The sequence below is a fragment of the Ceratotherium simum genome, chromosome X (assembly GCF_057802395.1).
Source record: "Ceratotherium simum simum isolate JZ-2026a chromosome X, ASM5780239v1, whole genome shotgun sequence".
Classification (NCBI taxonomy): domain Eukaryota; kingdom Metazoa; phylum Chordata; class Mammalia; order Perissodactyla; family Rhinocerotidae; genus Ceratotherium; species Ceratotherium simum.
In genome coordinates this window covers 72,182,898-72,200,286 of record NC_141940.1, presented here as the reverse complement: position 1 = coordinate 72,200,286, position 17,389 = coordinate 72,182,898, and the positions used below count along the sequence as shown (strand labels likewise).

Here is a 17,389-nt window from a genome sequence, read left to right as displayed (position 1 = left end):
TCAAATAACTGTTCAAGCAAGTAAGTAGCAGAGTCGGGAATTAAGCTCAAGTTTCCTGATTCACAATCTAGAAGTATAACTTAATAAAGTTGATCTCTTGACACAGACCCTTTGTCAAGGAAGCATACTCAATGGGTGTGCTAAGCTTTTCCCTATTCCAAATGTTAAATGGTTCCCCAATGTTCATGTTGAATATCTTTGGTTAGTAATTGTCAATAAAGTTTTAGACAGCAAGAGCATGCATCTCAGTCATTCTCATCATCTGTAAAATGTTAACATTTAGGTCCTCTAGGTGTGGCCAAGAAGCCCTTCTGTCCTTTCAAATGCAGCTACCATAGAGGCATTGAACACTCTTAGGAACCATGACTAATCCTGGCAATGTGTAGTAGAAGATATCCTCCACTCCAAATACAGCTGAAGGAGGGTGGTGGTCATGAGGAGGAGAATGACAAAATTGTTGAAGAATGAGTACTGTAGTTGACAACACAGTTCTACATTGCTGGGACAACTGACTGTAAGTTATAGCTGGCCTAAGGGAACCAGGTGTAGTTTACTTAAGGGAGAATATCTCCCTCTCTGTTGCAAGGCTATCTTATAACAGTTTTCAATGCTTTCTCTTTAAACAAAATTACTTCCAAAGGAATAATTTTTCCAAGGAAAAAACTCTTTCCGCCATTTTAATACTTCGATGTTAAAACTGAATATGCTCCATATCTTCTGTTCTGCCTCTTCTCACTATGTAACTGGTTAAACCAGATTACATAGCACTATCTACAGCAAAACTATACCAAAGTCGTTAATTTTACAAATATTTGAGTGTCTAATATGTTCTAGGTGTTGTCCAAGATGCTGGGGATAAAGCAGCGAACACAACAAAGTTCCTGCTTACACTGTGATAAACGCCCCGCCCCCATCCTGGGCTTTGCATCATCCTGTGCCTGACTCAAGTGAGTCATGGCATTACTCACTCTGTACATGCAGCTCCTTGGCCTTGGTCACCAAGGACATTAAGTCGAAGGTTGTTTGCACAGCAGCTCGGAACCGATTTAGCCCTCCCTTCTGTGAGGTAGGGGCTAGTTTAGGATGGGGAGCAGTGTGCGCCAAAAGGTGATCTAAATAACGAGCAACTTCATCACCACAGTGAGCTGCAAGGTTAGTGAGGGGATGGGGAAGAGAAAAAAATGAACATTTTAGTTACTTCACAATCTACCCCACCAAACAGAATGACTGGCTCCTGTGCCCACAACACAGCACCAGAAGTAGGTTGTTTTAGTTCATGGGGAAAAAAAAGTTTGTGATCATTATACAATCTTATAGCTTTACCATTCAGAAACTATGGCCATTTACCAGGACCCACCTGTTCTTCAACTTTACTGAGACAATATTAGGGCCTCTGAAAGCAGTATGAGCTTATTATAGGACAGGTAGAGCAAGCATTTCATAATCTGTGTATATGTGTGTGATGGTAGTGGTGGTGGCAGCAGTGGTGGAGGAGGAGCAGAACAGGGCCCCTTGAGTCTCACTGGTATAAGGAGACTTTTGCGGGGAAGGGCAAAAATCTTCTGGTAACTGTTGAGCCTAACTGAAAACAGACAGATTCCACAAATGGCAGCTACAATTGCTAACGAAAAAACAATCTCCATGTGGCATTGGTGTCAAAAGGACTACTGGCCAAACACTGGTCTTTTTAGTCACCTCATTCATTTGCTCACCAAATAGTTATTGCCTACTATGTACCAGGTGGTGTACCAGGTGCTGAGGTTTAAGTGGTGAAGAAGACAGATATGGTCCCTATCCTCTTGGGCTCCCCCTCCCCCATATACCTTCTATGACATTATCTCTGTCTATAGATAATAGAAATAAAAAATATACATATACCCTGTGGATGCTTAACATTTCAGACTTGATGAATATTCAGAAAATTTATAGTTGGAAAAGCAGAGTGTGTGGATCAATACCAAAGTCTGCCAGGTCAGTCATGCCTCATCTGGTTTTTGATCATCTTTGGTGATCTCTCCAGATGTCTTTCTGCGCTCTGATATGACTAATGGGAACTAGCAAAGCTGTAAGAATGGAACTCATACTCAGTGACATCCTAATGACAAATATCATAACCTTGAATACAATCTAGATACTTGAGTGGAGGATTATGAAGGATATGGAGAGAAGTGCTCTCCCCATGAAAGGGATGGCAAGCAATAAACATGTCCATTGTGAGACCACCCATGAGTAAACCCAGAGAGGAGAAAGTGACTCAGAATGCGTAATATCAAATTTAGTAATACATGTCATTAAAAAGATATAGAGAATGAGTGCTACAGAGGAAAATCACTACTATTCATGGAATAGCAAACAAACTCAATATATTATCATTCTTGTCTGGGTTTCCAAATATTTCAGCTTATGCCAAGATAAATATCATGACTTTGCTATTATTGGTAACAGGAAACAACCTTATATTTAATGTTCTTTTCCAACAAAGAAATGAACACTATTTTAGATCTCACCAAAACAAATACAGAATGAATTAAATGGTACTTAGGTGGGTAAATGCTGAGCCCAAACAAGAAAATAGTCCTTCTGATTGCTAATGTGTGTTGGTCTATTGTAGATAAGATTATGCTTGCTACCTCACTGAGGAAAGCTAATTTTTTTCTTTTCTCCAACACACCACTCTTAAGATAAAGAAACTGGCTGCCTCAAGATATAGGCTAATAGTCAAATAGACAACGAAAGCAGGCAAACCACGTTTTAGATAGCTAGAAGAATAATTCACTCCTACTGGCCCTTCTCTCTTTCAGATTCAAACAATGTAATGCTTGCCCTGCTTATGTCAGTATTTTAACCCTTTAGGGTGTTTCTCAGCCATGTTTAATATATGCCCCCACGATGCTTTCCCACTATATCATCTTCATATTCCTAGCAGCCAACTAGATTTTTTTGTGATTTTTTGGTCTAGTTTGTAATATGAAAGCAGTAGGCATACCGAATAGGCTTTTTCAAACTATGCAGACCTCCCCAGAGATTCTGATGTGCCCCTGTAATATTATATACAAAAAGCACTCTAATTGAATTTCATATTTTTATGATTTTTAATGTGAAAAAGCAGTACTGTATATGTATAGCTTTCCTACTATGTACTTGATTAAATATCTCTCACTCACCACTGCTTCCTCCCATTTTGAAATCACCAGCTATTTTATATGCCCAGCAGAGAAATCTTCCCTAATTTTAGTAAGGGATAGTCCAACTCCATACTCCACACTCACTACAGGGATATTAGACCGGAAACCAAAGGTAAGTAGAAAGATGAAAAGTGAAGCCAAACAAAAGTAGAAATCTAGGTGTATTAAATAGAAGTGAGAGTGCTGCCAGTGAGAAATATTAACGAGGATGCTCAACAATACTTTATATTTTTGTCCAGCGAGTCCAGTGCCTTTATGAAGCCTCCTTACCATTACTGGTTGAACCATAGCCATCCATCCAGTCCCCAGATTCCAGCTCGTTATAGTTGTCATCGTAATCCTCACTGTACAGCTTACCCTCAGGTCCAGAGTCCATGAAGCTTAAATGTGTGCGGCAAGATGTTGTCAAAAACTGTGACAATTTACCTGTTTGAACCCTGACAGTTAAAGGGTAAATAGAAAACAGAAAATCAGAGGAAATCCTTTTTAACACAACACAATTTAGTGAAAAAAGGATACCTAGAATGTTTCATTGGGGGATTACTAATGTTTATACATTAGTATAAATTTTGTAAAAGTGAAATTTTACAGCACTCCTAGGCATAGTGTAGTGTAGGTTAGAGTACTGTGTTAATAAAGACTACAATTATGGGTTCACAATCTACCAGCAGATCAGTTTTGCTCTCTTTCACTGCCATGTACTCTGTTGCTAACTATGCCAAATATCCAACAAAAATTTCAATTGGCTACAAGAGAAGCTAGAACAGAATGAAGATAAATCACCATGAATCCATCACACCACTTAAAAAAATAAAAAGACCATTTTGAAAATAAAAGATGGTATTTTAAAATTTTATGAATCATAGTAGATTGTAAGCCATATCCCATCCTACTTATAAAGCCAATTGCAAAACCCAAAAGGAAAGTCAGTAGTATTGATTTTCTAAAGAAGCAAGCTTGAACAGGCTCCCAATGGCCAGATCTGGGATAATTTGAACTTTGAAATAATGACAGAAATGGAGCATGACATATTGAATAAGATAAGAATCCATGAATCTATGCTGACACTAAAACTACAAAATAAAAGAGGGTCAGGGAAAGCTCTTTTTCTTTTATTTTTTTGCAGAAGGATTCTAACTAATAGATATATACAGAATGATAGAAATGCAGAATCATCATTTTACAATTCCATTAGTAATAACTGATTCATCAATGGAAGCTAAGACCATTTGGTCAAAGACTATTGGAGAAAGGATATGGAGAAACCTGGCAGATACCACTTTAACCAAACCGAGAGACATTCTGCAAAATAACTGACCTTCCTTCTTCAAAACTGTAAAGAAAACTGTCATGAAAGATTAACAAAAGGCTGGGGAATTGTTCTAGATTAAAAGACTTCAAAGAGATATACTAACTAAATGCCAATCTGTGATCTTTGATTGGATCCTGGTGTGGGGAAAAAAAAGCTATGGGAAAACATTATTGGGACAATTGGGTAATTTTGAATATGGATTCTATATTAGATAATAGTATTGTATCAATATTAAATTTCCTGAGTATGATGATTATATTGTAGTTATGTATGAGAATGCTCTTGTTCTTAGAAGACAGAAACTGAAATATTTAGGGTTGGAGTCATGATGTCTCTGGCTAACTCGCACATAGTTCAGCAAAAAAAGTCTGTGTGTGTGTCTGTATGTGCACACATATGTATGTGTGAGAGAGGAAGGAAGGCAGAGAAGAAGAGGGGAAGGGAGGAAGGAGAGGAAGGGAGGGAGGGAAGGGGAGAGAGAGAGAATGTACAAGTGGGACAGATATTAACAACAGGTTGAATCCTGAGGAAGGGTATATGGTGTTCAATATGATTCTTACACATTTCCATAAGCTTGAAATTTTTCAAAATAAGAACTTAGGGAAAAAAAGAAAAGAAAATCAGCCAGAAGTGAATAGTCCAGTAACCTCTTTGTTTGAAAGAATAAGTTTTCTGGTCCACTGAATTTATGAGGTCTAGGCAAAGAATAGGGTGGGTAAAAATTCTAACCCTTCTCTATAACATTAAATTCTTTGATTCAATCTATCAAATGAGAGCTCCTCTGAATAGAATGAGATTATATTGTTAAATATATAGAGAAAGGCATCACAAGTCTACCATTACTATACCTAGCTTCCAAATTTCATTTCATTTCACTAAAGAGTGTGTAGAGCTCACTTACCTTGCCCCACCAAAATAGCCATCTTGCATTTTTCGGAGTGCTGCCAGAATACTTGAATTCAAACTGGTTCCATCTTCATCTTGAAATGAAGAGAATTTTAAAACAATCTTTGTGGTTTTAACTTTGAAATAAGGGGAATCTTGCAATGATTTCAAACCAACATTCTGGTGGTGATGGTACAAATGAGACACTCCTCATTGACCACCCTGTATTTCAACAATTCATCTGAGAGCCAACAGTACTGTAGAATGGGCAAATGGTAACGGATGATGACCACCAAAGTTCCTCAAAGACAGTATCTTATTTATCATAAGTACTTAGCACAGTGCCCGACGGCAGAACACTTAGTGTTTACTAAATGCTGACAATAATAACAACAGCAACCATTTGTTGAATGTTACATGCCAAGCAATGTGCTAATCATTTTATATATTATCTCATCTAGTGAGCCTTGGTTTATGTGCATAGGCATAAAAAATACTTAGACAGCTAACAATTATCCGACTTTATATGAAGGGGATTATACTACACATACTCTTTTGTGGTCCACATTTTCTAACTTATCCTTTGTAAAAGTTAAAAATGATTCCATAGCAGACATTTAGACTGTTTTTGTATAATAAGCAACACTGTGATGAAGATCATTGTAGCTACATCTTTATATACTTATTCTATTATTTCCCTAGGATAGATTCTGACAAGTAGAACCGTTAGGACAAAGGGAACACTTACTAAAAATTTTATAGAGACTGCCAAATTGCCCACCAAAAAAGTTGTGCCAATTATATTTCCACCATCAGTATAGAAAGTGACTGTTGCCCCACACCTTTAACAATGGGGATTAATAATCTTTTGAATCTGTTTATCTGACACATTAAAAAAATACCTTGTTTTAATTTTATTACTAGTAAGATTGAGCATGTTTTCATGTATATACTGACCATTTGTATTTCTTTTATGAATTGCTTGCTCATGTCCTTTTCTCATGTTTCTATTAAGTAGTTTATCTTTTTTTCAGTTGACTTTCAAGGGCTCTTTATGTTTTGTGAATATTACCCTTCTCTATCATATGTATGACAAATACTTTATCTACTTTATTATTTGTCTCACAACCTCAACCACAGTTCATTTTTGTATAAAAGATTTATTTAAATTTTCATGTTTTTAAATTTGCCAATTTTCCCTTTTTGTGTCTTGCAAAGGACAGCTTTCTTTAGCCCAAGATCACAAAAACATTCTCCCATATTTTCTTCTAATACTTTTATAGGTTTATTATTTTTCTTTTGCTTAGCTTTTTAATCTATTCATAATTTAATTTTGCATAAAATATAAAGTAGTAGGCCTAAATTAATGATTTTCCCAAATGTATTTATTTGCATTCTTTTGGCTCTATTTGGATTGCTATCTTTATCATTATTTTAATTACAATGGATCTGTCTTTTCTCATTGTTTTTAGTTTTTAAAAAATCTGGTTATTCTTATACATTTTCTCTTCCATAAGAAATTTAGATTCAAGTTGTTTATAAAAATTTGTGTTTTTATTTTGATTTGGAATTGCACTGAATTTATAAATTTAATGAGAATGGACATCCTTTCAATATTAACTGTTTCCATCTAGCAACATGATATGTCTCTCTAGTAATTAAAATTTTCTTTTATGTTCTTCATCAGTTTTATAATTTTTCTCATATAGTTTTATGCATATTTCTTATTAAGCTTATTCTTATTTACTTTTCTAGAAAATTTGTCAATTTTATCTAAAAAATTATGCTTGGTATTCTTTTATAATTTTTATTATAAAATTTCTCATTCCTCATTCCCTTTCTCATTTCTAATGTTGTTTTTATTATCTTTTTCCTCTTTGCTCTGAAGTCTACTTTACCAGATATTAATGTAGCCACTTCTGATTTTTTAAAATCAGTTTTACATGGTATACCTTTTTCCATTCTTTTCATTTCACTCTACCTATACTGTTATATATGAAGTGAATTTCATGGAGACAGCATATATGTGGGTCATTTTTTTTATCTACTCTGCCAATCTCAGTCTTTTAATTGGTATATTTAGGCTATTTACAGTTAATATAATTATTGATATGTTAGAGTTATGCTTGTCATTTTACTTATTGTTTTCTGTTTGTTCTTCTGCTCTTCATTTCTCTATTTCTTCCTCCTGCCTTCTAAAACATATACAAGAATTCCATTTTGATTTATCTATAGTGTTTTTGACTGTATCTCCTTGTATAGATTTCTTAATGGTTACTCTAGGTATTACATTATACATACAAACATGCATTATATATACATCACTGTCTACTAGTGTCAACGTTTTGCCAGTTAAAGTAATGTGTAGAAACCTTACCTCCTTTTCAGTCCCTTACCTTCTCCCATTTATAATATAATTGCCTTAAAGATTTCCTCTACATACTTTGAGAACCACATCAGACAGTGCTATGATTTTTGCTTCAACTATCAAACATAATTTAGAAAACTGAAGTGGAGAAAGTCTATTATATTTAACCATATTCTTACTCTTTTCACTGTTCTTTTTTCTTTCTTGATGTTCCAACATTCCATCTTGTATTATTTCCTTTCCATTTAAAAAATTTCCTTTAAGCCATTCTTTTAGGGCAGATCTCCTGCAGCCAAATTCATTTAGTTTTCTTTCAGCTGAGAATGTCTTTTCCCCCTTTATCCTTGAAGTACATTTTTGCTGGATACAGAATTCTTAGTTTGTAATTCTTTTTTTTCTGCACTTGAAAAATGTTGTGCCACTTCCCTCTGTTCTCCAGGGTTTTTGATGAGAAATCTGCTGTCATTCTAATTGCCTTTCCCATATAGGCAAGGCATCATTTCTATCTTACTGCTTTTGAGATTTTTTCTTTTTCTTTAATTTTCAGGAGTTTGATTATTATGTGTTTTGGCATGGGTTTCTTTGGGTTTATCTGGTTTGGGGCTTTCTCAGCTTTCTGAATCTGCAGGTTTATGCCTTTTGCCAATTTTTCAGCCATTATTAGTTGGAATACTTTTTCAGCCCCATACTCTTTTTCCTCTCCTTCTGGGACTCTTATAATATGAATGTTAGATCTTTTGTTATTAGTCCCACAGGTCCCTGAGACTCTGTTAATATTTCTTCAGTCTATTTTTACTCTTGTTCAGAATGGGTCATTTCTATAGTTCTATCTTCAAGTTCACTCTATCACCTCCATTCTGCAATTGAGCCTATCTAGTGAGTTTTTCATTTCAGTTATTGTAGTTTTCAGTTTTAAAGCTTTCATTTGGTTATTTGTATCTTCAATTTCTTTGCTGAGAATTTCTATTTCTTTGCTGAGACTTCCTACTTTCAAGTGTGGCTGTAATTGCTCATTAAAGTATTTTTATGATGACTGCCTTAAAATCTGTGTCATAATTCCAACATTTTGTCATCTTGATACTAGTGTCTGTTGATCAGCTTTTCTCTTGAAGTTGAGATTTTCCTGGACATTGGTATGAGTGATTTTCTAACGTATTCTGGAAATATGAGGTATTATTTTATGAGACTCTGGATCTTACTGAATCTTCTGATTCAGCAGATCTCCTCTGATACTGTGTGGCAGGAAAGGGAGCACTGCTTTGCTACTGCTAGGTGGATGTGGAAGGGGTTCCTCTACTGGTGGGCAAGGATGAAAGTCTAAGCTCCCCAATAACGCTGTTCAGACACTACTCCTAAGGAGGGGGAGGAGTGCCTCTTCACAGCTGTGTGAAGGTAGAAGTCTAGGGTCTCCACTCAGCCTCTGCTGATAGGGGTGGGAGCAGGGCTGCAGTTTTTTTCTGTGGTGTTTGGCTGGAGTAGAACAGTTACTGTTTAAAAGTTTTCTGTCTGGCTAGGCTGCCCCTTTCCTGTTCCTTTGGCTAGAGGGAGAAGGTTTTTCTTGGGCCTTTTTTTTATCTGTACCCGTTTGTGTTTCGGGGCTATAACAGCTTCTCCAGCACCCAGTCCAGGATCTACGAGGCAGAAGGAAAACCCAGGAAATTCACTGCTGTGTCATTTCTCAGGCGCAAAGTCCCTAGTCAGTCTCCCTTCTCTGTTCCAACTTTTAGAGACTTCTTATGCTCGTTTTATAGATAATGTCCAAAGTTTTTAGCTGTACTTAGCAAGATAAATAGGGAGAAGTGAGTCTACTCCATTTCGTCTGGAAATCAGAACTCTTTTCTTTTTTTCAAAGTCAAAGTATTTAAGAATATGAAAATTTCTAAATATAACTTTGGGCAAATCTCTTAAGTTTTGATAATCAGTAGTATCATTTTTCATTTTAAAACACTGTATATTTCAATTTGATTTCCTTGTTAATCTAAGAATTATTTGGAAAAAAATTTAATTCCTTTATGGTCAGATTTTATTTTTACTATTCTTTTTTTTTTTTTTTTTGTGAGGAAGATCAGCCCCGAGCTAACATCAATGCCAATTCCCCTCTTTTTGCTGAGGAAAACCGGCCCTGATCTAACATCTGTTGCCAATCTTCCTCCTTTTTTTTCCCCCTTTTTCTCCCCAAAGCCCCGGTAGATAGCTGTATGTTATAGTTGCACATCCTGCTAGTTGCTGTGTGTGGGACGCCGCCTCAGCATGGCCTGACAAGCAGTGGTCAGTGCATGCCCAGGATCCGAACCCTGGCCACCAGTAGCAGAGCACGCACACTTAACCGCAAAGCCACGGGGCCGGCCCCTTTTACTATTCTTGTGATATTTAGTTTTATGTTATATGTCTGGCAATATTGTCTGTATGATTTCTACTTTTTAAAAATAAACATTCTTTGGGGCTGGCCCAGTGGTGTAGTGGTTAAGTTTGCGTGCTCTGCTTTGGCAGCCCAGGGTCTGTGGGTTTGGATCTTGGGCACAGACGTACACACTGCTTATCAAGTCATGCTGTGGCGGTGTCCCACAAACAAAATAGAGGAAAACTGCCACAGATGTTAGCTCAGGGACAATCTTCCTTAAGCAAAAAATAGGAAGATTGGCAACAGATGTTAGATCAGGGCCAATCTTCCTCACCAAAAAAAATAAAAATAAAAATAAATAAATAAAAATAAACATTCTTTGTGTATTCTGTCTTTCTGGGTATAGTTTTATAGACACCCAGAAATACAAAAATTTGGTTTGTCAATCTTCTATATGTTTAATTACTTTTTATAATTGATCTGTGACATTCTGATAGAGGTATGTTATAGTTTCCCACTATGACTGTACAATGGTTTTATTATATTGTCAAGTTTTCCTAAATATCTGCTTTATACATTTCAATGATATTATTCAGTAGATAAAAGTTTATAAATGTTATATCATCTTGGTGGACTGTAACTCTCATCAATATAAAATACCCTTCTTGTCCCATTTACTGATTTGTACCTTGAATTCTATTTACTATTTTTGATATTAATATTGCCACCATTGCTTTCTTTTTGTTAGCAATTACACGATATATCTTTACACATTCCTTTATTTTTCATTTTTCCATATAATTTTATTTTAGGGATATCTTTTGTAAGTAGCATCTAGCTGGATTTTGCTCTTTTATGTATTCTTGGAATCTTTGTCTTTAATATAAGTATTAAACAAATTCACATTTTAATGTGATTACTAATATGTTCACTTTCATTTCACCAGCACAAAATTTTCTCTGACAAAAACACACAGCTCTTGGTAATGTAGGCTTTGGAGACTGACAGACTTGGTGTGAGGCCTAACTCTGTCTCTTACTAGCTTTGTGACTCTGGACAATGAGTCACCTTCCTCATCTATAAAATGGGGCTATTAATAGTACCTACCTGAATAGGGTTGTTGTAGAGATTTCAAAATAATGCATTGAAAGCACTTAGCTCAGTGCCTGGCACAGAGAAAGTGTTCAATAAACATTGCAGTTATTATTGCTATTGTTCCTGCTGTTTTTGTTGTGTGACCATGTACCAAGTATCAAAACTTTGTAATTTAAATCTAGATCTTTAGTTTTATTCTTTTTCCCAAGGTATGGTTGGGTATCTCATCCCAACTATTAGGTATTTCAATTTTGAAATCTCTTTGTCACCATGAACTCAACATGTCCCTTTACAACTGGCATCTTCCTATACAATTTCACTGCTTCTATCAATGACAGCATTATTTACCTAGTCTCTAAATTTTTGCGTTATCTTGATTCATATCTCATATCTAGTTAGCCAACACCTGACTTGCAGGTATTGTTTAAAATTACTCTTGTATCCTTCTTTCCCATTCTATTTTTACTACCACTAATCCAGTGTATCTTCTCATCACCTCATACCTGGATTAGTTTCCTTGATATCAGATTCTCCCCATTACAATGTATACTGTCACCAAATCAATATTCCCTAAACATCACTTTCACCATGTCACTCCCTGCTCAAAAACTTTTGATAGTTTAAGACTTCTGAGAAAATCTGTTTTAAATATCTCTACTTATTTTCAAGGTCTTCATAATCTGGCCCCACCTTACTTATCCAATTTTGTTGATAATTATGCTCCAACATGCAAGGCCCACTCTACTTTCTTCACTGTCTACTCACAAGTCAAGCGCATCCCTGCCTCCAGGCCTCACTCATGGTATTTTTTGCCTCACCTAAAGTACTTTTCCTTTTTTCCTCCTCCCATATGAACACTACCCATCCCAAAAAGCCTGGATAAGTCCTACCTCGGTCAAGAAATTTTCTTTGACAACTTGATCACTTTCACTGTAAAATACTCATCTAATGGTGTAGTATTTCTTTATATACTGTCTTGAATTATTTTCTATTATTATTATTATTATTTTTTTACAATTTTATTTATTTATTTTCCCCCAAAGCCCCAGTAGATAGTTGTGTGTCATAGCTGCACATCCTTCTAGTTGCTGTATGTTGGACACGGCCTCAGCACAGCAGGAGAAGCGATGTGTTGGTGCGCGCCCAGGATCTGAACCCGGGCCGCCAGCAGTGGAGCCCGTGCACTTAACCGCTAAGCCACAGGGCCAGCCCATATTTTCTATTATTTTTGTGTATTAGCTTTGCCTCTCCAATTAGACTTTAGACTCTCTGAAGGTAATTCCAGGAATACAGTAGTTATTAAATGGGTACTTGTTAATTGTCTTAAATGAAGAATAAAGACAAAAGGAAGAAAGACTATCCTACTTCCTCAACTCCTGTGCTTTTGAAGCACTTTAGAGATGTGACCATAATCCCTAACCATCTGTCTAGACTTTGAATAAGTTATGACAAAGGATTCTTCTCTAATGAAAAGGAATTCTATGTACTTTGGCAGTACAAACAGGCTTTTGGAAGCAACAGCAGAGACACAGAAAGGAAGCAGTGCTTCAGTATTGGCTCTACTCCTCCAGGAACTAAGACAACAATAAAGCCTTTCACCCAGTTTCAAGTAAGCAATTTCAGGAAGTCCAGACAATAAAGGAAAGATAAACTGAAAGCCTTTTCACTTTCGCCTGCTAGATTTTACTGCTTCAGTTAGACAAGCCTTGGAAGGAGAAGTCTGGGAACTAATCTATAAAATCTTGATGCTCCACTGGAGTAAGACAGATGCAGAATGTAGTATTACTGTCTTTAAATGAATTGTATTAATAAAGTTTCCGCAAGTTGACCTAGAAACCAATTACCTGAAGTACGCCCCCACCAAGTTATTCTATTACATTTTGGAATTATAGCTCTCAACCCACCTGAAAAATTCTTGTGTATTGGTTTATTTGTTACGTATTTATTCTAAAACATAAGCTCCAGAAGAGTAGAAACCTCATCTGCCTTATGCATCCCATGTATCCCCAGTGCTTAGAAAAGTGCCTGGCACAAAAATAGGAGCTAATAATAACTGCTGAAAGAATAAATGGTCAGAAGTAGCTCTCCAGTGACTCTAAGATTTTGAAGGGCTAACCACATGACTTATTCCAAAAATACATTCATTCCTTGCCTCATGCAACCTTACCAAGCATGGTGTGTGAGATGGGGAAGGTGATAGTGGGCTGGCCTGTCATCCTCCAGCGGCTACAGAGGTAGGAGAGGTCTGTTCTAAGCATTTCCACTATCATCTTGTTGTCTAGAGCCAGGTAGAACTGTTGCTGGTCTATAAACTGAGAAAAAGAAAGATAACAGCTCAGAATAATTTACTCTCACAACCATCAAATAATATTTTAAAGTATTCACATATTCACAAGGGTATATAAGATGTCCTAGAGACAACAATACCCCCAAATTTAATGCCTAATTCTTCCCAAAGTATCTGGTGGTCCATTGGTACATATAATTTTTGACATTTTTCTGTGTGCTATAGTTTACAAAGTGTTTTCTACTACATAATTTTATTTAATTCAATAACAACCCAGTGAGGGCTTTTCTTTTTTTAATAAGACAAATAATGCCAAGAGACATTAAGTGGATTAGAAAAGTCATATGGCTAGTGAATGACAAAGTCAGAAATAGAATCTATGGTCCATTACTCTTTCGTCTATACCTTAGCTGCACGATTTCAGATATAAGATGACAAATGGGAAGCTTAAGTTTTCTTTCCATAAAATAGTTTCTCCTCCCATACACACATATAATTGGGATTGCTATTGTAAGGTGGCTAAAAAACATCAGGCTAACAATGTATATAATCATGGCTAAAACAGTACTGACGTTTTTGGTTAGAAGAGGACATCAAGGATTTCCAGGTATGTAAAAAGGGCCCCTCCCCAAGACAAGGAGAAGACGTAATTCAGTAGATGAACTTAAAAAACTATATTTTGTTTATAAAGGAGAAATACAGTCTTTATTTTTAACTTTTAAAAGTAAAGAGTACTTTTTTAAGTACTCCAACATTTGTAAAATCCCTGTTACTGTTTCTGCAACACCCAGGACTACTCTTGGTAGCCACAATCACTTGGCATAGCTCTGTGCTGCAAGTTCAATTCAGTCCAACTTAACAAATATTTACTGAGCAACTTAATATGTGCAAGGCCTCACGGAACTCTGACACTTGTCCCAACTCCAGTAAATGCTTTATTTCTGTAGTATTTCTCTTTTATTTCCATTCATCTCTATGCACGTTAAAGCTCATTCCACCCACCTGTGGAGTGAAGGTAAAGATAGTTTTCCGAATGTCATACAGTTTTGAAGTTCCAAGGACTCCCATGTGTCTGTAGGGTCGTCCACTGAGTTTCATTCTACTGTTGCATCCTGAGATAGAATTGAGAGATGGTCAAGATATTTTTGGTGCACAAATCCAATCAGCAAACATTTTTTTATATTAGTTTACACTTATTGATTGAACAAACTAAGTTTTGTGTCTCAAAGTTCATGTCCATGTCATGTACAGGGCCATACTAAGCATTATGGGGCTTTCCAAGAGAAAGAACATGCAATTATCAGTCCTTCAAGAAACTTTATGCTCTTGTAAAGAAGCCACATTATCTACATAGGAAAGAAAAGAATGTACATAAAAATTAACAGTTCTATGAATGATAGAATTCTATTACCAATGCACATACACTGAATTTCCTTAAAGCTCAATAAAAGTGCAAAAGCTATACTGATTATCAAACTTAATTTAAACTATGCATCAACAAAGCTGAACAAAAATCTCAACAGCTTAAAGATGGCCTACTAAACTGAAAAACTGAAATAAAAGTGTATCTTGATCTCCTTCAATAGCATAACACTGACACATTTTATTCAATGGGACAACACATTTTATCCAAATAAGTCAAAATATTTTGATATTCTTGTATCTGATAGAAAATTTTGTGGAACTTTATACACAGAGTAAAATTCACTTGGCAGAAGAACATTTTTAAAAACTTGAAAAAGGGGGAAGACGAACTATCAGACAGCTACAAAAGTAAGGCATAATTTTAATGAAAATGTAAATAATTCTACTTACATTCTATATACATCATGTGTCTAAATATCATGTATGTGTATAGATGTATACACATGTGTGCACATTCACACACACACATCCACCTTATTTCCTTGAGTACAAGATGTCTTCTTTTTACAGTTTAGCATTCTGAAATTGGAATCGATCTGATAACTGATGTCTATGTTAAATGCAGTTGAATTTCTTTTTGTCTTTCAAAAGGCAATTATTACATCAATACTTCTTACAATGAGGAAATAATTCATTTATCCACACACATATTTTTCCTTTTATAACATAGGATAACACTATACACATTGTTCTCAAACTCTTTTTTTCCCCAAGATATATATTGAATATCCTTTCATGTCAGTAGTGACAGAAATAGTACTACTGTTTTTTTCTTTTGGCTGGAACACATTTTTCTTGGGGATTTTATTTTTGCCCCTGCCTCACCCTAAGTGTGACACGTATCGAGTATGCCACATTTTTAGTGTTGCTTCACTCTTGGGGACAGAACCTGAGAGCTGTCAATGCCTTGATAATATTCCAGGGTCCACTCTGTAAAGCACACATTTTACCTGAGATCAATATCACAATATCACAGATTTATCCACTACTCCTTCCATTTTGTTTCCTTTTTTATTATGGTAAAATATATATAATACAAAATTTACCATTTTAACCATTTTTAATTGTTCCGTAGCATTAAGCACATTCACAATGTTTACAACTACCACCACAACCCATCTCCAGAACTTTTCCATCTTCCCAAACTGAAACTGTACCCATTATACAACAACTCCCCATGCTCCCCTCCCCCTAGTCCCTGGCAATCACCATTCTTTTTCTCTATGAATTAGCTTACTCTAGGGACCTCGTATATGTGAAATCATATATGTGGAACCATTTGTGACTAGCTTATTCCACTCAGCATAATGTCTTCAAGGCTCATCTATTTTGTAGTATGTGTCAAAATTTTATTCTTTTTTAAGGCTGAATAATATTCCATTGGATCTCTATACCACATTTTGTTTATCTTTTCACTCATCAATGGACACTAGGGTCTTTTTTCTGTAAAGTATAACATACATGAAGTTAAGTACATGAATTTTAAATGTAAAAACTGATGAATTTTTACATAGTAAACACACAACCCAAATCAAGATATAGAACATTACCAGCACTGCAGAAGCCTCTCTTGTGCCCCTTCCCAGTTATTAATGTCCTCTAGCTCCCAAAGTTAACCACCATTCAAACTTCAATCACCATAAATAAGTAGTTGTCCATTTTTTAGCTTTATATTAATAGAATCATACAATATGTACTTTTTTATATCTGGTTTCTTTCACTCAATGTTATGTCTATGAGATTCATCCATATTGTACATAGAATTAGTTCACTCATTTTCATTGCTGTATAATATTCCAGCATATGAATGTATTATTATTTATCCATTCACTTGTTGATGAACATTTGAGTTTCCCCCTCCAGTTTTTGGTTATAAATAAAGCTCCTATGAACATTCTTGTTGTGTTGGGGGTCACAAAGATCACCTCCAGTTTGTGAATCGTGGGTGATTCCCCACGATTCACAGGACTTGGCATACAGCTGTACTAATGGCTAAGGTTTATTACCGCAAAAGGATACAAAGCAAAATCAGCAAAGAATAATGGTACATGGTGTCAAGTCCAGAGGAAACCAAGCACAAGCTTCCAAGAGTCCTCTCCCAGTGGAGTAACAGAGCACATGCTTAATTCTTCCAATATCAAATCATGACAACACACGTGAAATGTTGTATACCAAGGAAGCTCATTAGAGACTCAGTGCCTAATGTTTTTATTAGGGACTGGTCACATAGGCACCCTCTGCCTGACATGTACCCAAACTCCAAACTCTCAGAAAGAAAGCAGGTGTTCAGCATAAGCCATACTGTTTGCACAGTTTAGATACAGTAAACCACCCTTATCATTAAGAGAATGGTAGAACCCTCCCAAAATCCAAGTCCCCAGTTGCCAGCCAAGGGCCAACCTTGCAAGTAGGCCTTTCTAAGGACAGTATTCTCAGGCCTGCCATGTGAACTCTTTTCTGCACGGTCCATCCCCTTGGCTCTTGGCCACGA

General features: G+C 36.0%; 1 protein-coding gene across 5 annotated transcripts in view; it reads right to left on the bottom strand.

The window, feature by feature from the left end:
- Window positions 1-17,389, bottom strand: part of PHKA1 (phosphorylase kinase regulatory subunit alpha 1) — a 119,967-nt gene that overhangs the window by 38,312 nt on the left and 64,266 nt on the right. For 3 of the 5 annotated variants that reach the window (XM_087427796.1, XM_004439826.3, XM_004439827.3), the window contains 5 exons: window positions 14,476-14,585; window positions 13,354-13,498; window positions 5,399-5,477; window positions 3,456-3,622; window positions 969-1,145 (listed from right to left, as the gene is read on the bottom strand). In XM_087427796.1, coding sequence (XP_087283922.1) covers window positions 969-1,145; window positions 3,456-3,622; window positions 5,399-5,477; window positions 13,354-13,498; window positions 14,476-14,585 — 678 coding nt within the window. The remainder of the gene's footprint in view (window positions 1-968; window positions 1,146-3,455; window positions 3,623-5,398; window positions 5,478-13,353; window positions 13,499-14,475; window positions 14,586-17,389) is intronic. The other 2 variants (XM_014794886.2, XM_004439828.3) reach the window with 1 other exon arrangement.